Genomic DNA, 22,842 nt, shown 5'->3' with positions numbered 1-22,842 from the left:
ATGAGCATCCACAGCCCATGGAAGGCCCGAAGAAACCACTTTAAAAGACTTCACCAGGAGTTTTGCGTCCTGATTCGGATCCGCCCCAAGTAGAAGTTCCTGATAGGTTTCCCAAGTCGGAAAACCTCTATCGATGCCGACTGCCCCCTGTTTCTCTCTTGAGCCACTGGCTGGGGGATTCCAATCAGCCACCTGTGGGTTGGCCCCCCAATGGCTTGACCCACTGTGTCACCAGGGGTGCTCCGGCCGAACGAGTTCACAAAGCACGTCTCTCCCTCCACCAGGAAGCCCTCCAGATGACTTCACCCGGTCCCCAGGCCTTTTCTGTCCCGGGGCAGGACACACAATCCACTCTGTGGCACACACAATTCCAGTCCGACACCCACCACCCACGAGGGCTCCACGAATCCTTAAAATTAAAACACTAAATGAGATGAAAAGTCTGCTGGGGCTTTTTCCTGGCCTCCTCCTCCCCTCCCCTCCAAGGTCCCTGCACCCCGAGTGCAGAAGGATGCACGCACTGGAAACCCGTGTTAGGAAAGGGATTTGGGCTGGAGCAACGTAAGGGAATACAGCGAGAGAAATACTGGCGCCTCCATCCAGCGTGAGCCAGTGGTGAGAGGTGGGTTTGGCTTTCAGGTAGCTTTGCTTTCAGGTAGCTTTGCCGATCGTCTTTTTCTTGGCGCCCTGAGCACTCAGAACGAAAGAGGGGTGCACGTTGGGAACTTGCCCACTCGCATCGAGTCCGTGCTGACGGTTTTCCGAGACTGTCACAGTGCATGGGAGTGGAAAGCCCAGTCTGTCTCCCGCCGCGCTGCTGCTGGTTTCGAACTGCCAACCAAGCGGATCGCAGCCCAACGCGTAACCAGTACAACCAGGGCTCCTGCATGTTAGGAAGGTGCTCATTATTGCTATTATTAATATGACTTTCTTCCTTATTTTCCCTCTTTCGGTGTCCATGGCGCAAGCAGAGATGTGAGTATCCAGTCCAATTGGACTCTGCGCGAATCACGCGACTGGAACATTTTCTTTAAATACTAGTATATCGGTAAGCAGCTCCCGCTCGTTTCCGTAGTGTAGCGGTTATCACGTTCGCCTCACACGCGAAAGGTCCCCGGTTCGATCCCGGGCGGAAACACGCCTATATTTTGTTCCTTTTTCTTCCGTCTACTAAAAGTTATGGTGAAATTGAAATAAAATTTATTTTCAAAATCACTAATATGAATTTTTTAATAATTTTTGATGGCGGATGTTTTACTAGATAAAAGAAGTGGAGCACCTGCGTTGGCCGGGAATCGAACCCGGGTCAACTGCTTGGAAGGCAGCTATGCTAACCACTATACCACCAACGCCTCGACGGTGCAAGGGGCTCGCCGACGGCTCTAGTAGAAGCGTTATGCGTCGGGTTCGGCGATACCAAGTTCCATGGGGGTATCTCTCCCCCGCGTTCGCCCGCGGTTGGGAGGCGCCGCTCCACCCTGTGGCTGCCGCCCCGCGCGCCGCACCCCTCGCCCCGGGGCCACTTTGGAACCCTCCAAACGGCGCCCAATCCCAGACCGCCGCTTGGGCAGCTTGACTTCCGGGTCAAAGGGTTTCCCCAGCGCCGGGTCCCCAGCTTCTGCTGCCACCGCCGTCCCCCGCGCCCGCCACTTCCGGGGCCGCAGTCGGGGACATGGACCCGCGCGCGTGAGCGCCGCCGCCCGCGGACGCCCTGCCCTGCCCAGCCCGGCCCCGAGCCCGGTGAGCCGCGCTCGTCCGCCCCGTCCCGCCCGCCGCCGCCGCGGGGCCCCGCGGTGCCCTCCGCCCGCCTCCCCACCCGCCTCCCCACGCCCGGGGCCGGGGCCGCCCTTGACCGGCCGCCAGCCTCAGTTTCCCTCCGCCGGGCCACCCTCCCCTCCTCCCTTTGACCCGCCGGGCCAGCCCTTGCCTGTCACCTCCTGGCCTTCTGACCCCTCCGCACGGTGGCCGCACCCAAATCGCCGCGCCCGCTGGAGAGCGGGAGCCCCGCGTTCCCCGCAGGCCCTGGGGGTCCCGGTAAACACCCCCACACCCCCCATGCCCGTCCACCCCTGGGGGGAGGGAGGGCCACCAGCCGGTCCTGGCCCTCCCACCACCCCGCCCTGCAGTCGCCCCTCTCTCAGGCTTGGCGCCCCCCCCTTACTTCGCCCCCCACTTCCTCCTCAATGTCACGGTCGGGCCAACGCGGGTGGCCAGTACCCACGGCCCCGTGCCCTCAGCGGCCAGGAGGACCTAAGACGAGGCCCCCTGGTCTGGAGGAATTGGGCCTCGTGGGAGCGCAGATGCTGGGCTGGGAGCCTTTGGGGCTGTCCCAGGAGGGAGAATCGCGGGACCCGCGGGGTGGGAGGGGGCGCATGCCGAGGCGGCCTCCCCAGCCCCGGCGTTCGTGACACCTTTGTTCCGTCGAGGTCAGTGCCCCGCGTGTGCAGCTGGAATGAAGCCTACCTGCACTCTGTAGAAGGTGAGCTGGGCAGCCAGGAAGGGTGAAATGGGGTGTACTGGGCCTGGATCACGGGGACCCTCCCACCCCCCCACCCTGTGTCAGTGCAGACCTATGCTCCAGAGTGGATCGCCAGGCCTTTCTTCTGAGGTGCCTCTGGGTGGACTCCAATGGCCCACCCCCCATTGGCTAGCAGTCAGCAGGCACCCCGTGGGCAGAGGGCTGTGGCTTAGAGGCCAGTGGATAGGGCTTTCAACCAGCCAGCCTAGGGAGGCAGGCGTGGCGGTGGTGGCGTGGTTGTGTGCTGTGCTGTGAAGTTCGAGACCACAAGCCTCTCTGAGGGAGTGAGGCTTTCTACTCTTGTTAAGATCCAGAGCCTTGGAAACCCGCAGCCACAGCCCTGTCCTGTCGAGTTGCTATGAGTCACTCATATGAGTGGCAGTGAGCTTTTTTTGAGGGCCTTGGTGGGGCCTGGTGGTGCAGTGGATGAAGCGCTGGGGGTTGTTGATGGTTGGAGGTTAGAAACACCCCCAACCTCCTAATCTTCTCAAAAGATCCATGCCTTTGGTGGATGATGACTCATAGAGCAAGGTAGAATTGCTCCCCTGTGAGTTTTTGAAGCTAACTTTTTAGGAGCAGCTGGTGGTTTTGAACTCCTGACCTTGCAGTTAGCAGCCCAATGCATAACCACTACACTACACCAGCAGGGTGCACACTAGAGCCACTGTGAGTGGAAAGAGGGTGACGCGCTGGTTGGACTGCTAACCACAGGGTCAGCAGATCAAAACCACCAGCTGCTCCCAGGGACTAAGACGAGACTTTTGCAATCTCGTTCAGATTGACAATGTCGAGAACCCACCGGGACAGTTCAGCCCTGTTCTATAGACTTGATATAGGCCACCAGCCATTTGGTGACACAGTGAAGTGACCGGGCGAGGCAGTGCCCTTGGGGACAGCTGCACCCACCCCGGTGGTGGCTCCTCTCCCCCCAGCTCCTCCAGCTGTCCAGGAAGAACCCTTGGAAGGCCCAGGGGAGAGGTGGGGCAGCGTGCATGTCGCAGCTGGGCCTTGGGGAACTGTGTCCCCTAACCCCTGCGCTCCTCAGCAAAGGGCGAGGATTCTGTCCCTGAAAGGGGTCCAGGCCCGGGCGCCTCTTCCCTGTGATTTTAAATAGCCTGTCACCTTGACAGCACGGGCTGCCGTATTTTGAGTCTAGTGTGGCGGCAGCAGGTGTCGTGAGAACTGTCATGCAGCATCTAGGCAGTCAGCCGAGGTGTAGCCCAGAGTCGGGCTTCACAGCTGGGGAAGGTGTGGAGCCCCAGAAAGGGGCCTTCCCCCCTGTCAGGCTGCCCAGGAGTGGCAGAGCCGTGGTCAGAGCCCGAGCGTGGGGTCGCTTTCTCTCCATGGCCTGTGCCCAGTGAGAAAGTGACTGGGTGTCACCGAGCCGAGGTCCAGTGGGCATCAGATCACCACACAAGCTAAAGGTGTCCCACGTGCCAGGCATGGCCTGGGCTCCAAGTGCAATGTGGAGCCCCTGCCCACATGCAGTGGCCCTGCCCCGTGCAGCTGTGTCCCAGGCACGGCTTTGTCACCTAGAGCAGGGACCTCACGTAACACTGCTGATGGCTCTGGAGTCTTCTTGGGGGGAGGGGGGTGCAGCATCCCTGGGCTCAGTTACAGGAGGACCGCTACCCACTCCACCCCAGCAGTGACACACAGGATGCCCCCAGACATTGCCTGTGCCTCCTGGGGCATAACCACCCCAACTTAGGGGCTTCCACTGACCCCCCCCCTCCCCAGAGACTATGTCCGATCACCTGACCTGCTGTTGTAAGCCACTGCCCACCTTCACATTCTACACTGAGTGAGGAGGGGGTGAGGGAGATCACAGAGGCTGGTGGGGGTGGTCCCCCTCGTTAACACTCCTCTTGCCCAGTCGGGTGGTTATTCTGGGGTGTGGAGTGAACTGGGACCCAATTCAGTTTTTTCCCCCAAATAATTACTTCAGGCCCCCTTCCCCTAAAGCACTGTAGATACTGGGGGGGGGGAGGCGCCTGTACATTCTTGGTTTCTGCCCACTCAATGCCAGGAGCACCCCCTCCCCAGTCATGGCTCCCACAAATGATTCCTGATACCACCCAGTGCCCCTCAGAAAGCAGAGAACCACTTGCTGTGAACCGCTGCTCTAGCCGGGAGCGGGGAAGAAGGGAGGCCCCCTCCAAAGAGGTGACCCTGGGACTGGGAGGGCAGGAGGGAGCTGGTGGGGCTAGGGTCAGAGAAAGAGGGTCCCAGGGTGAGTGCCAGCGTCCTGGGGCGCGGGAGTGGGCATGAGGAAGGAAGCGAGCTGGCTGGAGCTGGGTGGTCCAGGCACTGCTGGGGCCATCAGGGACCTGGCCCGGGGGAGGGCTTGGGGGCCGTCTCTGTTTTCACTGCTCCTTTTACCCTGGGAGGAGTTTGAAGCATCCCTTGATCCAGCTCAGGGCTGGGCCTGATGCAGCCACCTTGGCTGAGAGCCCTGGGCGCCAGGGCGTCACAGACAGATGCCAGAAAGACCATGGCCACCCCAGCTGCGGCCTCATGGCTTTGCTCTCCTCGCAGGCTCCTGCCCCCCTCCCCCACGAGGCCGCTGGGTGGTTCATGCGGAAGGTTAAGAAGCTGCGCCCCGACCACGAGGACACCCCACGTTGGGGAAGGTAGGATTCAGGCCCTGGGCCCCCAGCCCACGTGGGGTACCTCACAGGCTCCAAGGCCACTGCCAGGGACAACACCTTCCCTCAGGGGTCAGTCTGTCTGTCCCACACACACCCCATGTGCCCCCCCCCCAAGGTGCAGTCTGGTTCGTGCATAAGAAGGCTGGAGGCCAACTGCAGGGCACCCCGGCCCCAGCACTGCTTCAGGAGTTGAGCAGCTTCCTGGCCCTTCCCCCAACTTGTCACAGCCACAAATGTCCCCTGGCCTCACCCAGCGGTGTCTCTTGGGGGCAGATGCAGCCCTGCTTGCTGTGGAGTCCACCCAGGAGAGCTGTGTCCGCAGTGGACTTGGCCTCCAGGGGTCCCACTGGCTGCGTTCTCCCAAGAAGGTTGCTAGCCCTGAGGTACCTGTGGGTGGTTTGGAAACACGAGCCTCTTGGCTGGAGTGGAGTGCTTGGCTGTGTATGCCGCCAGGTAGTCCTTTGGCTGGTGGTTGGGACACACACTCCCCCACCCGGTGTGGCTGGGAGCCCTGGCATCGGAGAGAACTGCCTCCAGGGCCAGCTCCCAAGGCCTGCTTGTGCCCGGTGCTCCTCCCACCTCAGGCACCTCAGCCTGTGCCCATCAGGTGCTACCTGACTCCAGGCAGCGCTGGACCCGACTCCTGGTAGCGGTGGGCACCTGAGGGGTTTCCCTGGCAGAGTTCTCAGAAGTAGGTCCCAGGCCTTTCTTCCGAGGGGCCGCTGGGTGTTCCTGACCACTGGCCTTTGGTTGGCAGCTGAGCAGTAGTCTCTGCCCACCGCCTACGGACGCAGACTCCATATAGGACAGAGGCCCCGGCGGCACCAGAGGGCGGTGTGCCATGTGCCCAGGAGCCTCCCACAGGGACCCAGCTCCAGAGCCATGACCACCCACATGGTCACACCTGTGCACATTTGTGTGTGCACACACTGCCGGCCTGTCCACCTGTCTCCTCTCACACACCACACGGTAGTCAGACACCGGAAAGACACCCCCACCCACACAAACATCTCCCCCTGCCCCCTTTTCCAGGACCCCCAGCACTGCCCTTCTTCCTGCCCGTCATGTCCCTCTCCATCCCTGTCATGGGCCCAACAGGGTCCCTGGCTGAAGCCCAAGGGGGGGTGTGGTCCTGCTGAGGCCCCAGAGGTATGACCCCCTTGAGCAGCCCTCCCCTGAGGGCTCGAGTTGTTTGCTGGGGACGTCTTGGGAGGCTCTTGGCTGGAGCCCTTGGCCGGCGCGCTTCGGTGGCCTTGAGTTAAGTGGCTTGGGGTTGCTTCTCTGTTCGCAGCTGTGTCAACTCTTAAGTGGAGGGCCCTCACCGGGCAGGGCGGGGAGGCCCAGCAGGGCTGTAGGACCACCCTCCGCCCACTTAGGCCTCCTCCCAGCTCTCTGGGTGGGAGAATGCACCCCCATCCCAGCCCTACTTAGACCAGCCTGGAGAGCGGCCTGTCTGCGAGGTCCCCTGCGCTCCCCAATGTTCCGTTTCCTTTCTCGTCTCCGGGATTGTTCCCGTGCTCCCCGGGACCACGATCAGAGGCAAGGTCGCCTTCCTTCCTTCCTTGTTCTTCACGGTGGAATGGGCGTGTGGTTGCCGGTGCCCTGACTCTGGGAGCCGTGTGCCTTCTGGAAGCAGAGCTCCTGGCTGGTCTCGGGTGGGCTCGAACCGCCGATCTTTTGTCCCTGGCTGAGTGTGCTGCCCTCTGCCCCACCCAGGGTCTCCTCAGAAGTAAGCGGCTTGTACGTGGTATGTTTGTAAGTGGTGTCCCTGCCCCTTTCGGGGACAGCGGGGGTGTGGTGTGAATGGTGTCTGTGCGCAGGTGCCCCACCCCCACCCCCGGCCCAGGTGTCGGCAGCGCCGTGGCTGTGTGGAGTCCTGCGTGCTCACAGGTTCTGCCCTGGCCTCTGGTGAGTGCCCAGCAGGAGCCCTGGGCAGGTTCTCTCTGACCCCCCTCCCAGGGCCTGTGGGGCCTCAGGGCCCTGAGAGGCTCAATGGCTCCTGTCTCTAAGGCTGTCCCCAGAGGAGCTGGTCAGCCCGTCCCCCTGATGGGCTGGAGGGCAGGAAGGACACGCCCGCTTGCTCATCGCCAGGTTCCAAAAGCCAACCAGCCACCACCCAAAGACTCCAGAGCTCTCCGCTCTGCACCTGTGTTGGCAGAACCCCTGCGGGGGCTTTGCCCGGCTGGCTACTGAGAAGGTAGAATGCCAGGCCTTTCTTCTGAGGGCCTGTGGGCAAACTTGAGCCTCCACACTGATGGCTCTCACATTGGGGCCCAGCGGGCAGACCCATGCCCCTGCAGCATGCTCAGACTCTGCTCTTGAAGGGGCCGTGTGCCTCAGAGGCCCCCTGCCCCACCCCAGCCCCTGCGACGAGTCTGGCTGCTGGTCCCTGGACAGTGATTGTTGTTCTGCGTTGCTGTGAGCACTCACAGTGACCGCCCCCCTTACACACACACACGCACACACACGCACACACACACACACACGCTGACCAACGGAAGTGGGTCACCAGGCTGTGGTCGGTGACAGCACCGCCGGGTGGCTTCCAGTGTCAGCCAGCCGTGGAACCCGGAGGACGAGAAGGTAGTCCCTGGCTCAGACTCCCCACTGGCCCCGCACCTGCTGATGTTGTGCCCCTTGCCCTGCTGCCGCTCTCACCCGGCCACCCGGCACCGCCAGAACTGGGGCACCACGGCCGGCTGTGTTTAGATTTCTTTAAGCAAATATTGACCTCACTGGGTTGATCCGTCGTCAGCAACACTGGGTCTAGGAGCCTCTTGAGTGGGGGGGGCGACATTGAAGTGGGGGGAGTGAGTGCAGGTGCACCTTGGTCCCCTGCCTGGACTTTGTGACCCCCACCCCACTTCTTGGAGCACCCTCAGCACATGCCTGGGACTGCCCGCCTGGGGACAGCAAGCTGCTGGCTCCGTGATGGGAACCCACGTACTTCCTGCCGGCCCTTGCAGCCCCAGCTGTGCGTCTGAGTAGGCCCACTGTGGGCACAGCCTTGGGGTCACAGTGAAGGCGCTGAGGGAGGGTGGCAGGTAGTGGGTGCAGGCGTGGGCGGCTCGGTCACGCTGTGTTGCTGCATTAGAGAGGTGGGGTGATCCAGCTGGGGGGGGTCACCACCACATGGGGAACGGTGTGGAAGGGTCATGGCATGGTTGCACATGATCCTCCTGTCCCGCAGCTTTGCGCTGAATTCTGACGGGGCGGCAAGGATGGCCTCCGGGGAGTCGCCTCCAGCTGCTGTGTCATCCTCTTCGACGGCCCCATCAGCGGCGGGCTCAGAGCGGGCCGAGGAGGAGGCAGCGGCGGTGGGGGAGCCAGGCTCCCGCTTCCAGGTGCAGAAGCACTCGTGGGAGGGCCTGCGGAGCATCGTGCACGGCAGCCGCAAGTACTCAGGGCTCCTGGTCAACAAGGCGCCCCACGACTTCCGGTTTGTGCAGAAGACCGACGAGGCCGGACCCCACTCGCACCGCCTGTACTACCTAGGTAAGCCGGGCTCCCGGGGGCCTACAGCCTCCCCACTGGGCCGGGCCGGGCAGGGGTGCAGGTGTGATTGGTGTGCAGCAAGCACCCACATCTGTGTTTCCACAGCACCATGGTTTGGGGCCACTCATGGGACCTGGGCTGGGCTGCACGGCCCCGTGAGTCACTGCCCCAAGCGCTGCCCAGGGACAACCTGAGACACCACTGTGGGCTTCATGGTGGCTGAAGGCAGGGGCGAGGCTGTGCCTGCTCTGCACACCCGGGGTTGGGGGGGCGGCCTCAGCTGATCACTCCCTTCTCTGTGGCCCACTGTGTGGCACTCTGCCCAGGCCCTCGCCCAGCCGCAGGGAGCGTCTTTGGCCTGTGCTCGTCATGGGTGGGGGCCAGCTGGGAGTCCTGCAGCCCCTCCGCCCCCCAGGAGCCTCCCAGCTGTCCATCCTGCCTGCTCTGGTCAAGTGGGTCCCAAGTGGGCGGACCTTCACATAGCACTGTGCTCCAGACGGATCTGTGGCCGGCTCTCTGGAACCGGGTCACCGGGCCTTTGTCTAGAGGCACGTCTGAGTGGGTTCAAACTGCCAACGTTCCGATCGGTCGTCAGAGGTCCTTGCCCGGGGTCGGGCATGCAGCTACTACTTGAAGGAGGGAATGAATGAGTGAGTGAGTGAATGAATGAGTGGATGGATGAATGTCATGCTCGAGGATCCAGAGGTCATGCCTGTGAGGCCGGCCCGCCAGCCCGAGGCTGATGCCAGCTGGCGGGTTCCTCTCTGTGGTTGACACCGTGCCTCCTGGTGGACAGACTTTTATGGAAACGCAGGACAGCACCGGGCGGGGAGCATCTGGTGCCCAGATTTGTAAATAAAGTTTTATAAGCACGCTGGTCGACAACCAGACAGCGAGGCGGCGGTGGATGCCAGTTGCCCTGAGAGCCAGAATATTGACTCCCTGGCTTTTGGCGGGGAAGCAGCTGGCAGAAAGCAGGCTGACAGCACTTCAGGCTTGTCCCCTGAGAGAGCCGGGCTGCCAGCCTGTGCTCCTGCCACAGGCGCGGGTTCAGGCTGAGGTCCCCAGGAGGGCGTGCTGCATCCCAGGAACCACAGGCTCCAGCCACACATCAGGAGAAAGTCACCCAAGGACTGGACGCGCCCAACCCAAGCCAGAGGCTTTCCGTCACCTCGCATGTACACCAAAGCTGGACAGGTGTCAGAAAGTGCAGAGAAGAGTGGACGCCTTTGAATTGTGGTAGAGAAAGCCGGGCCTCCCGTGGACCACCAGAAGAAATGCCACTCTGTCCTGGAAGAAGGACGGCCAGCATGCTCCTTAGAGGCAAAGAAGGAGGGACTTCATCTCACGTGCTTTGGCTGTGTTTTCAGGAGAGACCCGTCCCTGGAGAAGGATGTCCTGCTAGGTCAGGTGGAGGGGCAGAGAAGGAGAGGACGGCCCTCCAGGAGATGGGGGGACAGCGGGCTCAGCAGGCATAAGGACAGCGGTAAAGATGGCACAGGATGATGTGGTCTTTGGCCCTGCTGTACACAGGGTCACCGGTGGGGACAAGCTTGGGGTGGTGGTGGTGGTGGTGGTGGTGTGTGTGTGTGTGTGTGTGTGTGTGTGTGTGTTGGCAGTCTCTCCAGGGGTGGGTGGTGAGGGCAGAAGGTAGGCGCTGTCCACTGCTGGCTCTGGTGCCAGCATCAGCGCATGCCAGGAAGCCCCACGGGGCCCCTTGGTGTGATGGCGCACTAATCCACTGGGAGGGAGATGGCGCCCAGGTCCTTGGCACGGCCACTGTGTGACTTCCTGTTTGGAATGTGCCGGATGCTCCGGAGAGTCCCTGTGGACGGGCGCTGTCCCTGAGCAGAAGCCGCTGGCTGGAGAACTGCCTGCGCTCTCCCAGCCTCCCGCCACACACTAAAAAACAACAACGAAAATGTGACTCACATGCCCTGCGGGCCGCTCACGTGAAGGAGAGGCCCACGGCCATGCGTGGCCATCCCTGCTAGCAGTCACTCCTCCGCTCCCCCAAGTACTTGAGAAACAAACCCAGCTCCCTGCCATCAGTCGATGCCGACTCGCAGCACCTGGATAAGGCAGGGTAGAACCGTCCGTGTGGGCTTCTCCCAGACAATAGCTTTTTAAAGGAGTGGAAAGCCTCGTCTTCCTCCTGAGCAGCAGCTGGTGGTTTTGAACTGCTGACCTTGCAGTTAGCAACCCAACGTGTGACCACTCTGCCACGAGGATGCCACGTCGAATCACGATGAGTGGGAAAGGATGGACTTCTGCGGGGGGGGGGGGGGCGTGCTGGTTACAGGTTGGGCAGGGTCAGCAGTTCAAAACCCCCAGCTGCTCCCAGGGACAAGGACGAGACTTTGACCCCCGTTAAGATTGACAGCCCGGGACCCTCAATGCCACCAACCCCCCCCCCCTCCGCAAGCACGAGGCGACCACTAATCCACCTTCCGCTCCATGGGTGTGCCACTTCCGGACCTTTCTGCACGTGGACTTGGATACCGTGTGCCCCTCATGTGTCAGTGCCGTTCCTGCCGGGGGCCAGGAAGCCACCTTGACACACGGCACCACATGTGCAGGGTGGAGGCCAGCAGCCCCGCAGGGCTTCGTACACTAGGCTATGCAGGAATGGAGCGCCACGCCTCTCCCCGCCAAGCGGGTGAAGCAGCGCTGAACTGCCGGCTCATTTTCTCGCAGCCCTGCATGTGCCGTCACATCGCCATGGCGCCTTCCCGCAGCCCTGTCGTCAGCCAGTCTGACTCTCAGCAGCCTGAGGTACCACGGAAGGAAGCCCTGCCGGGTCCTCACACGCCACCCGCACAGTTCTTGGGTCTGAGCCCATGGGTGTATTCATCTCTTGGAGGGGGCCTTCCTCGTGTTCCGCACCCCTCCACGTTACCAAGCAGGACGTCCTGCTCCTGGTCTCTCCTGCCAACGTGAGACGAAGCCTCCCCTTCCCTGACTCTAAGGAGCCTGCTGCCTGCACATGAGCAAGACGCGCCCCGTGACACCTTCGTGAGGCCGTGGGTCTTCTCCACCCCGTGTCCTCATCCGTCCCGAAGGCGGCAGTCCTGGCCTTCATCGGCAGGGGCGCCACGTCCTCCTCACTCCTGGCAAGCCAGGTTGTGTCCTCTGCAAACCACAGGTGGTTCGTGAGCCGCCCCACATCCGGAGCCGCATTTTTATGTCATCCAGTCTCTGGTCATTTTACTCAGTGTCCCGCTTCGTGGTCTGTGTTTGGCCTTTAAGCGCCTCTGACACTGCTCACCAGGGTGACCCTGCTGGCCTTGGAAACACCAGTGACGGAGCTTCCGGCACCACAGCGGCTCGACAGCCACCCAGCACATGAGCTGACAGATGAGCCAGAGGCAACCACGCATCCCCGCGCTGCCTCCACGGCGCTGCCCGTCGGCACGTTTCAGACGAAAGGGGCCATGTGGACCCAGCTGAGAAGGGGTGCTTCGGGCCAGAGCCGGTCTGGCGTTTTGGGCCCGGCTCCTGAAACCGAGCACGCGGTCAGGGGCTGGCTGGTTACCAACAGGAGAGGCACCCTTCTTCTCCTCACCTCAAGGTGCAGCACTTCCCTGGCGCGCGATACTCTCACAGTGCAACCCTCGCCTCGATCGAGGTCCAGAATGTTCTCGTCACCCCTAAAAGAAATGCTGGGACCCGTTTCCCCGCTTCCCCAAGCCCCAGGCAACCTCTCGTCCACTCTCGGCCTGTTCTGGAAGGTTCATCCGAAGGGAGCCATGTGTCCCACTGCGTGACCATGGGGAAAAGGATAGTGTCCCCACCAGCAGCGTGTGTGGGCAGGACCCAGCCTGAGCCCCAGACGGGAGTGGGGCCAGGAAGCCCAGCGGGCCGGTGTCAGGGTGTCAAGCACTTCACCCACACGTGCCAGCGGAGCACTGCGGTTCTCCCCAGTGTGTTTTAAAAGCAAACCGGACCGCTCCCCACATCTGCTCCCCATGACTGACTGCACGCGCGGGCCTGTCTCACTGCACACCGCAGAGCCGTCTGCTTCCTCTGGCGATTACAAGGCTTATTAGAGAAGTGAGCAAGTTACAGTTGGGATCAGAAATGCTCGGGACGCAGTTCTTCTCGTCTGGAGCTCTGCTTCTCAGCCTGTCCCCGACCGCTCGGCCTCTGCCCGGCTCCCGCAATGTCGCCAAAGACCCCCACGAGCCTGGGTTTCTTAAATGGCAGGTCAGTGGCCACCCTGTGTCCAGCAAGTCTCTGGGCGCCCTTGTCCCAACAGCACCTGTGTCCTGTCATGGGCGCCCTCACCATATCGCTGACTCGTCTAATCCTGCCGCACGCCTCACAGAGGGTGGCCCAGTGCAAACGGAACCTCCACGCGCGCCGGGACACCAAGGCGTCGGCGGGACTCACTGGGGCTCGGCATCTGTTGATGGTGATGCTCCGCGTCCTGACCCAGCCTCGCACTGCCACCCAGGGCGGCTCCTTCGCAGCAGGCCTGCTCGGGAGCGGAAAGCCCACCTGTCTCAGAACGGCCGGCCGCATGGAGTCCTCGCTACAGTCCACTGCGTGCGCTCCCAGGGGTCCCAGTGGCTGGCTCCCACCCACTCCCTGAAGGCTGCCGGGCCTTTCCTCTGAGCACCCCTGTCCGCACCCAGATCGCCCACCTTTTTGGTGAGCAGCCGAGTGTTCCCCGGCCGAGAATGGGAAAGACGCCCTCACTCGGAGGCCCCTGCTCAAGGGACTGGCACTGAGAGGGCATTGGGGCTTGTCATGACAGACAGACAGACAGCATCCCTGGCCCCAGGACCCCACCCCTGCCACAGGGCGGGGGCACCCAGCGTGCGGGCATGACCAACTGTTTGTATCTTTGGTCCCTTCTTTAGCAGTGGACGGTGGCCCATGATGTGAGGGCTGTCCAGTCAGCAGTTCAAAGTCAGCCTGCTGCTGTGCTCTGGGAGAAAGACGAGGCTTCTTACTCCCGCAGAGTTTCTGTCTTGGAACCCACCGCTGTAGTAGACCTTGCCCTGTGGGTCGCTGTGAATCAGCACTGACTGAGTCAGACGGCTCAGGGCCCCTGACAACCAGGACCCCTTTGGGGTGCTGCGGGTGGCTTCAGAGAAGATGGTCGGCTGCAGCCGTCCTGGGAAGCTCGGGCTGATGCAGGTGGTGAATGTGCTCAGCCGATAGGTTTCCGTTCCACCAGAGGCACCTCGGAAGAAAGGCCTGGCAATCTGGGGCCCAGCAGGTGACAGCCCACCCTGTGGGCACCATCCAGTGCTGGCACACTCGTCCTGCGCCCCTGAGTTGGAAGTGCGGGGGTGTTGCTAGGCCCCTGGCAGAGGGAGCCCTCCCCAACCCCCACGGGCCTTCTTGGGCTTCTCGGCTTCACTGGGAGCACTCCCTGCAGCCTGGTCAGCCCCTGACTCAACAGCCCCTGCTCAGCAGAACGGAAACCTGCCGGGTCCTGAGCCGGCCCACGGTCACGCTGCCCACCGTTGGGTGATTGTCACTGGGATCCACTGGGTGTTTTCGAACGTCCATTGCCAGGTTTTTCTTCCCGTCTGCCTGCGTCTGGAAGCCGGCTCCCGTGGGCAGACAGGTGCTGGCCAGTGCTGCCCGGGCCTGGCTTGTGGACAGCGAGTGCCCTCCCACTGAACCACCCTGCCTCCCTTTCCCGCAGGGATGCCCTACGGCAGCCGGGAGAACTCCCTGCTCTACTCGGAGATCCCCAGGAAGGTCCGAAAGGAGTCCCTGCTGCTGCTGTCTTGGAAGCAGATGCTCGATCACTTCCAGGTGAGCCCGGTGGGGGGTCAGGCCGTGGAAGGCTTGGGCCCCGCCCCCTCCCTGGTGCTGGTGTGGGCAGAGCTGGCACACGTGTGTGATGGGGGTGGGGCAGGGGGGTCAGTCTGGGGCCGTGCCACCAGGACACCACGAGCTCTTTTCCTGATGCTTGTGTGGGCCTCGCAGCGGGGCACGTCACCCGGGACCCTGCCCCCTTGCTTTGTCGTGTTTGTGCTTACGGAGCACGCACAGGCCAGTGGCTGTGCCAGCAGGGCGCTGCTCACTTCCTGGGGCACCACCTGGGCTCAAGGCTATTGGAGACGGCACCTCCATCTGAGCCTGCCTCTGCCCCACGCCTCCCTGAGCCCCAGTGCCCACTAGCTACAGGGCAGCAGTGGCCATTGAGACCTCCCATCCCAGCTTCCCTTTCACCTGACGGCCTGACCTAGGTTTGCACGGACTGGAGGGGAGGCCCCCTCTAGGGAGACCGGGATCCCGACGGATGTAAGCAAGCAGGTCCAGGGGGTGTGCTGGGCTGTAATCCCTGGAGCAGGAGACCTGCCCTTTCTCCCCGGAGTCACGGGGGTTTGAACTGCCAACCTCTCAGCAAGTGAGTGGGAGCCATGCTGGCAGCAGGGTTCCACGGGGAGAAGGTTGTTGTGGGTCAGGTACAGGGCTGTTGGCTCTGACCCACAGCGACCCCATGTCCAAATACCGCCCTGCCCGGCGCCTGCCTCAGCATTGTTGCTGTGTGGACCGTGTGGCGGCCACTACGTCAGTCTTATCTCTTTGAGGGTCTTCCTGCCTTTCCCCTACCCCTCTACTCTATCTACCAAGCACGGTGTGTTTTAGAGAAACAGAACCTGAAAGCTCATAATTTTGTGTATATCTATACAGATAGGTAGATGCCATAGGAAATAAACAGTTCATTAAATTATGAGCCAGTACCAATGGCTCAGTGCAACTCACTCCCGTGAGACAGTTGTGAGACACTGGCAGTCCTTCAAGTCTTGAGGGTCGCCGGGTAGTCCATTTGCCTGCCTGTTCCCCTAAGGCAGGGTGTTGGGGGCAGCGAGGGGAAACGCCCGTGTGTGGTGGTCTTGGGGGGGTTCAGAGGCAGAGCTCTTGGTGGGGGGCCTGTGGAAGGCCAGGTGGTGGTCCAGAAGCCTGGGGGTCACTGGGTTCTGAGGGGCAGGGACGCTGCCCCAGACACCACTTCAGCCCTGGAGCGAGTCCACCGAGAGCAAGCTGACTTGCCCTGCTCAGGTACGAGCTCGGCAGACAGGCAGTGTGGCCCCGCCCAACAGCGCCATGGGAGAGGGGCCCTGCCACAGGGGCATGCGGGCTGGCCTGGACCTGAGGGCAACTTAGGGCCTTGGAGTCCAGGACACCTCAGGGCCCACCCCTCTGTCCTAGCACAGTCTGGGGTCAGCTGCCCCCAGTTAGGATAGCCCTGGGGCACCTGGCGGAGGCTCAAACTCCTAAGGGATAGGTGGGAAGCTGGCTGCCCCCTGTGCCCTGCGTATCACTAGGCCACACCTCACGTGCACCTGAGTCTCCCGCACAGTCCATGCCCCTTGGGTGTCCCTGCAAGCCACGCCCCGCGTGCCTCCTGTGGTTCCCCCAGGCCACGCCCCACGTGCCCCTGTGGTTCCCCAGGCCACGCCCCACGTGCCCCCTGTGGTCCCCAGGCCACGCCCTACCTGCCCCTGTGGTTCCCCCCAGGCCACGCCCCACCACGGCGTCTACTCCCGGGAGGAGGAGCTCCTGCGTGAGCGGAAGCGGCTGGGCGTCTTCGGCATCACCTCGTACGACTTGCACAGTGAGAGCGGCCTCTTCCTCTTCCAGGCCTGCAACAGCCTCTTCCACTGCCGAGACGGGGGCCGAGACGGCTTCATGGTGAGGGTGAGGGGCAGGACAGCATAGCGTCACAGGAAGGGGTGGGGGGGAGGGGGAGAACAGCTTCATGGTGGTAGGGGCGAGGATGCAGGGTCTGGTGGCTTTATGGTGAGCGTGGATGGGAGCCAGGGACAGGTCTTAGCTTTATGTGAACCTGAGGGCGTGGGGGGGCGGGAGGGGCAGTGGGCTGGCTTCAGGGTGAAGAGGCAAGGTCTGCAGGGGCACCATGGGGAGGGTTGGGGCAGAGCGGGACATCAAGGACAGCATCCTTGGGAGGGGACAGGGTCATGGTGAGTCCCTGGGTACCACTTGGAGCAGGTGGGCAGGTACCCCCCTGAGCTGGCCTCTGCCCTCAGGTGTCCCCCATGAAGCCTCTGGAGATCAAGACCCAGTGTTCAGGTCCCCGGATGGACCCCAAAATCTGCCCAGCGGACCCCGCCTTTTTCTCCTTCATCAACAACAATGACCTATGGGTGGCCAACCTGGACACTGGCGAGGAGAGGCGCCTGACCTTCTGCCACAGAGGTGAGGGCCCCTCAGTCCCGTCCCTGCCAACACTCAACCAGGTTCCCTCCTTCCCGGACCGTGTTCTTTCCCGCCTATCCCCTCCCGACCCCCAGGGGGATCCCTGGTGGGACCCCAGACCCTTGTAGCTGTTGTGACCAGCTGCTGGTCCCCTGCCCCTGTGGAGAAGGTCCAGGGTGCTGAGCTACAGGACCGACTTGCCCCGGGGGGGTGTTGGGGCCCCTCCTGGAGGGCTCCTAATTCTGCTCATCGCAACTGTTGGGCTGATGCCAACCCCCAGCCACTGCGTGTGACCCTCGAGTGCCCGAGAGCCCCCTGCTGTCCTCTCCCTACGGAGCTGCCGTGGGGCGGGGCCTGGACTGCCCTGCTCCTTGGTAGCAGCTGCACCACAGGCCTCCCAGTGGCCAGGCTACCACTTCCCTCCTGCTCTCCCTGCAGGTCTGTCCAACGTCCTTGATGACCCCAAGTCGGCCGGGGTGGCCACCTTTGTCATCCAGGAGGAGTTCGACCGGTTCACTGGGTACTGGTGGTGCCCCACAGCCTCCTGGGAGGGTAAGGCTTTGTCTCCTCTTGGTCTTTAATGGCAGGCTTGGATTGTTGTTGTTTTTTAAGGCAAGTTTTAGGCTCCCAGGAAAATTGAGCAGAATGTACTGTCTCCATCTCCATCGCAACAAATGGTCTTCTGCGCGCGTGTGATACGTTGGTTACAAGTGAAACCACGTGGATACAGTGTCCTCATATAATGAGCTCCTCTGTAGTGGAATGGCTAAGGCCTCGGCTGCTGGATCCCCAAAGGGCAGAGGTTCAAACCCACCCGGGTGCCTTGGAAGAGAATTGCATCCCTGGAAAGCCCCCCTGGAGCCCAGAGCTGCTGTGACAGCCAGTAGACTGTCTCAGGTGTTTCCTGGTCCCCACACAGCTCCCTCCTGGCCGTGTACAGCCCACTGCTGCCCTCAAAGGGGCGATGATTAAACCTGCCCAGCCAGGAGCCCTGCAGGCCGAGTGGTTACACATTGGATCAGCAGTTTGAATCCACCAGCCGCCCTGGGGGAGAAAGACGGGCTTTCTACTCCTGTAGAGTCCCCGCCTCGGGAACCCCCAGGGGCAGTTGTGCTCTGTCTCATAGGGTTGCCACGAGTCGGCACCTGCTCGGTGGCAGCAAGTCTGGTTTTGAGCTGAGCGGCGTTGCATGGCGACCGCCTGGGGAATGCAGCTACGTGGGTTTGATCAGAATGTCAGCTGCCCCGTGACAGCAGCGTCCTGCATCGTTTCCTGGCCCGAACCCCCAGGGGCCTCAAAAGTCCAGGGGGAAGGGGGGGCGAAAACTTCTATGCTCAGTCCTCTCGTAGGGCCACGCGGGCCCTTCCTGGCTCCAGCCCTGCTGGACGGCAGGGGAACAGAGGTCTGAGGCCCAGGGGTGGCTCCGGTCACATTTTTGCGCAAAGGGATTACCGTGGCGTCGGGGGTGGGGGGTGGGGGTGGGGTGGGCATCTGTGACGTTCCTGTGCCATTGTCACTCGCCCCTGCACCTCCCCCTCGCGCGTTCCCTCTGGCTGCACATCAGCAGGCCTCCTCGACAAAGCCAACCCCCACTGCCACGGAGGCAGTTCTGAGTGCCAGCGGCCCTGTAGGGGAGGGGGTTCCAGACTTACTCCTTACAGGAGTGGCTGCGGAGACGGGCGTAGGGGCCAGGGTGGGTACTGGAAGTTTCTCCCGAGGGGGACAGAGATTGGAAGCAGGTTGTGATGTTGGAGACAGTGCCTGCTAAGCACAGGCATGCCCGCCCGAGCGTTGTGCACGTGGGATGGCAGGTGCCATGTCCCCCGTGAGTGTGGTGTGTGTGAATCAGTGGCTGTTGAGCCCTGCCTCCCTGTGTCTGAGTAGAACTGGGCTCCCTCGCCAGGGTTTCCGGGGGCTGACTTTCCAGCAGCGGGTTGCCAGCCTGCCCTTCCCAGGTGCCCCGGGCAGCGTGATCCTCCAGCCTCGGGCAGTGGCCAGCAGGGCTCCCCCCTCCAGTGCAGGGGCTGAGGCCCCTTCGGGGAGCGCCTAGACGCCAGGCCTGAGAGGGCTGCCCACATTGTGTCTCCCTCCACCACACGTGACAGCGCTCTGGTGGTGGCTGGTTTAGATGGAATGTCCCCAGCCCACTACCATCAAACATTCTCTGCACGCACAGGTCACTGGCTTTATGGCATCCTTCCACCTGTGTCTGCCCCCCCCCCTCTCCCGACTGGCACGCTCGTGCGCGCACGCACACACCCACACCCACCCACACACACACACACACACAGCCTCCACCCCTGAGGCGGTCTGGCTTCACGCTGGTGAGCAGGCAACAGGAAGGTGACGTTACTCTCTGAGCTCACTTGTCCCCAGTTTAAAGGTGGCTTCAAGGGTGGTTCCATTCAAAGTCTGCAACATAGCCTCGGGTCCTTGCAGCCTCAGTGGGTCCCACAAGTCTGCATTCTTCAAGAATGTGAGATTCTGTATCACAGTTTCCCACCTTCTGATCAGCACCTGAGCCGACTCTTAGGTTGGGGTGCTGTTGGGGGTCACACATTCTGCCTCAGCCACAGCAGCCCAGGCCGGTTCTTCCTGGGGACAAAGTGACCCCAGAAGAACCCTTTGGAACTACGCGACTTGGGCCAGCCAGGTCAGCCGTAGATCCCTGTGTGACGCTGGCAGGAAGTGGCCCAGCCCCAGGTGCTCCACTGGACTTCTTCAAGAAACTTCCATCTGTCTGTCCACAGAGGAAGTACCCTTACCTGGCTGGGAAGGGCCTGGTGGTGGATTTTGACCCTGGGCATCAGCTTTAAAGCCAGCCTGCCTTTGCCCTTTTTTCCCCTAACATCGAGAAATGTGCACACAGTGGTTATGTGCCAATTCGAGCACCTAGGTGTGCCCAGTGCTGTCATGGACGTCTCTGCTGCAGCAGGTCAGAGGCGCCTGGGTGGCTTTCCAAAAGATAGCGTTTCTCAACCACCAGGTGCGCCGTGGTGGAAGATCCACGGTCCGGGGCGCACACGCGGGCAGCTCCACCCTGTCCTGTAGGGGTGCTGTGGGTGGCGCGGTGTGTTGTGGGGCCCTGTTCTGAGAGAGGGTGACGCTCTGACCCCTCCTGTGCCTCTTTGTGCTGGGAACCACGGTCCTTCTGTCGCCCTGGACACACACGGGTCACTGGGGCCTGAGTGCAGACACGACTGGCTTGTGTCCTTATCTTGGTAGGACTTGGGGGTGGGGGAGGCACGGGCAGCTCAGCCGCTCCCCTCCCCCTCCCAGGGTCGGAAGGCCTCAAGACGCTACGCATCTTGTACGAGGAAGTGGACGAGTCCGAGGTGGAGGTCATTCACGTGCCTTCCCCTGTCCTGGAAGAGAGGAAGACGGATTCCTATCGCTACCCCAGGACAGGTCAGTGAGCCCCGGGGAGGGTGCGCCCCTCCTCTTGAAAACAGCCAGACTCAGCTCCGCCTCGTAGCCCACGACCCCCACGCTGGCCTTCTCAGAACCCCACCTGGCTCCCATGTGACCCTCCGTGTGAAGAAAGGAGGGGTCTCAGTAGACAGGAGACTTGAACCCTGTGTGACCCGTTCTCACAGAAACCTCAGGCTCATTTTCTGAACGGAGGCTGCCATTGCCGGGGGGAGTGGGCCGCCCTCCAGCGGAGCAGGGTCCAGTGCCCCCACCCGCCACCAGCTCTCCTCCACCCGCCTGCCACCTCGTGTGTGTCTGTGTGTGTGTTGAGCTGTTGAAGCAAGGCCAGGGACACCACCACCCCCACCACCCCGTGTACATTGATGGAAGCTAGGCAGAGTGCCACCAGAGAGTAACAGGGTGACACCCCGGGGCAGGCGCGAGGCCCTGGCACACTAAGCCACACCTGCCACATGCCCACCCTGTTCGCTCGCTTGCTTTGCAGGCAGCAAGAACCCTAGGATTGCCCTGAAGCTGGCAGAATTTCAGACGGACGGCCAGGGAAAGGTGAGCGTCCTGGGGGTCAGTGGTGGGAAGCATGTGTTCAGGCAGACGCCCCTGGCCCTGGACCGTTGCTCACCTCAGTGTGGGAACCATGCGGTGCGGAGCTCAGGCAGCCGGGGCGTGGAGGGCATGGGGTCTCCCAGCACGCGTGTCCGCGGGCCTCCTCAGGACGGTGGCCACCCTCGGCTTTGGACCAGTCCTCTCCCCTAGCTTCCAGAGTTGGGGCCTCACAAATGCCCATCCTGAAGCTCAGACCTCAGGCCAAGTTCAGGCAGGTCCTCAAAGACACCCCCCACCCCCACGCAGGGCGCAGTCTGCCCAGGGCCCCGTGGACAAGGTGCTGCTGCGGGCCGTGACCAGTGGGCTTTCCCCGCAGGTGGTCTCTGCCCAGGAGAAGCAGCTGGTACAGCCCTTCAGCTCGCTCTTCCCCAAGGCCGAGTACATCGCCAGGGCCGGCTGGACGCGGGACGGCACCTAGTGAGTGGCTGCGTGTGGCTCGGGGACACAGGGCCCTCCGCTGGTGTGCACACAGGGACATGGAGACACTGCTGGGCGCACACGAAACCCCTGAACTAACCCCCCGGGTGACCCCGCCCCGTTTCCACAGTTAGCCCTGAGCCATAGCAGTCAGGAGACAGCCGTGGGGTAACGGTCTGGTTGGGGGGCCTTTGGGCATTCCGACCACCTCTCCCACACTGGGTGCAGAAACAGACTTCACACAGGAAGGCATTCTACTCCTTTGCGCCCGCGCTGTACCGCCTGCTCCCTGGGCAGCTGGGACGTTGTGTCTCAGCCTTGCCCTCGTGGTCCAGGCGCACGGTCGGGCTCTTTGGAAGTGTCTCTGCGCCCCTCCCAGGGCTCTGTGCTTCTCTGTTGGCTTCAGGCATCCCTCCGTGGCCGCACAGAGCTCACAGTAAGAAAAGGACCACAGAGCCCTGGTGGCACAGTGCGTCAGGCGTTCAAACCCAGCAGCCACTTCTCGGGGAAAGATGGGGCTTTCCATTCTTACAAACTGTGACCGTCTCGGAAGCCAACAGGATGGCTCCCCCCCCCCGCCCCCCGCAGGGTCGCCAGGGGTTGAACAGACCCCACGAGCGTGAGCTTGAGAAAGACCCCCGGGGGCTGTCCTGCTGTGCCCTGTGGGGTCGCTGTGAAGGGCAGTGGGTTTGGGTTTGGGAGGGAAGTCCCAGATCACAGTTCAGGATCAGGAACTATTCAGAATACAGTTCTTCAGTCAGGACAGCTTCTTTTGAGAGGGGTCCACAGGCAGGCCTCTCCTTGGCCTCTTGGGCCCTCCTGTCTCTCCCCTGCTCAGACAGACGTTACAGAGCTCTTTCCGTTGGCAAATTCCTCTGGAGTGGACAGTTCTCAGTCAGCAAGCTCGGCCGAAAACGGTTTGTTCTGGGTGACCCTGCTGGCGTGTTTGAGAACATCGGCGACGGGATCACGACAGCACGCCACCCACCCCTTGTCTGTCAGTTTGCCGTCTGGTGACTGGCGTGTTGCTGGGAGCCGTGTCCCTGGGATGTCACATGCCAGCATGTTGTTACGCGTGCTTCGGCCTGGGAGCCAGGGACCTTGTTTGTGTTTCCCAGCTGTGTCCGCCTGTGAGCGTGGTCCTGGGGCACAGTGGGCAGCAACGTGCTGCATTGCGCTCCCTTCACGGTCAGCAGTTCCAGTCTGCCTGCCGCTCCACGGGAAAAGGATGACACTGCAGCTCCTGCCAAGACTCACAATGGGGGAGACTCGCGGAGCGGCTCCGTCCCAGTTTGTGTCTCTGGTGGGCCGGAAGCACCTTATTTGCATAGTCCTACCCCATCCTCCCACGGAGGTCACAGAGCTGGTTCATCTCTCCCCCCATCCTGTGGACCCTCCGGCTCACAGGGGCCCGTGGGTCTCCACAAACCTGTGGCCGCCCCAGCGACCCTCGCGCCTGGTGACCCTGCAGGTCAGAGTACAGGGCACCCGGGGTCTTCAAGACTGTGTTACATAACCACACTTACCAACCCTGCCACA

The 22,842-nt window shown here is 62.2% G+C and overlaps 1 protein-coding gene and 1 non-coding gene across 8 annotated transcripts in view; both read left to right on the top strand.

Moving 5' to 3' along the window:
- Positions 1-1,065: 1,065 nt before the first annotated feature.
- TRNAV-CAC (transfer RNA valine (anticodon CAC)) lies at positions 1,066-1,138 on the top strand. Its single transcript has one exon. It is a non-coding gene; the product is annotated as a tRNA-Val (tRNA).
- Positions 1,139-1,572: 434 nt separating this feature from the next.
- Positions 1,573-22,842, top strand: part of DPP9 (dipeptidyl peptidase 9) — a 34,499-nt gene continuing 13,229 nt past the window's right edge. For 2 of the 7 annotated variants that reach the window (XM_075545108.1, XM_075545159.1), the window contains exons 1-11: positions 1,573-1,740; positions 2,432-2,479; positions 5,057-5,151; positions 8,360-8,664; positions 14,327-14,439; positions 16,153-16,326; positions 16,683-16,851; positions 17,290-17,403; positions 20,131-20,259; positions 20,768-20,829; positions 21,203-21,303. In XM_075545108.1, coding sequence (XP_075401223.1) covers positions 5,096-5,151; positions 8,360-8,664; positions 14,327-14,439; positions 16,153-16,326; positions 16,683-16,851; positions 17,290-17,403; positions 20,131-20,259; positions 20,768-20,829; positions 21,203-21,303 — 1,223 coding nt within the window. In that variant the 5' untranslated portion in view covers positions 1,573-1,740; positions 2,432-2,479; positions 5,057-5,095. Of the gene's footprint in view, positions 1,741-2,426; positions 2,480-5,056; positions 5,152-8,359; positions 8,665-14,326; positions 14,440-16,152; positions 16,327-16,682; positions 16,852-17,289; positions 17,404-20,130; positions 20,260-20,767; positions 20,830-21,202; positions 21,304-22,842 lie in introns of all 7 variants that reach the window. The other 5 variants (XM_075545114.1, XM_075545122.1, XM_075545132.1 and 2 more) reach the window with 5 other exon arrangements.

The sequence above is a fragment of the Tenrec ecaudatus genome, chromosome 1 (assembly GCF_050624435.1).
Source record: "Tenrec ecaudatus isolate mTenEca1 chromosome 1, mTenEca1.hap1, whole genome shotgun sequence".
NCBI lineage: Eukaryota > Metazoa > Chordata > Mammalia > Afrosoricida > Tenrecidae > Tenrec > Tenrec ecaudatus.
The sequence above is the reverse complement of the archived record's forward strand: the minus strand, read 5'-3'. Positions and strand labels throughout refer to the sequence as shown.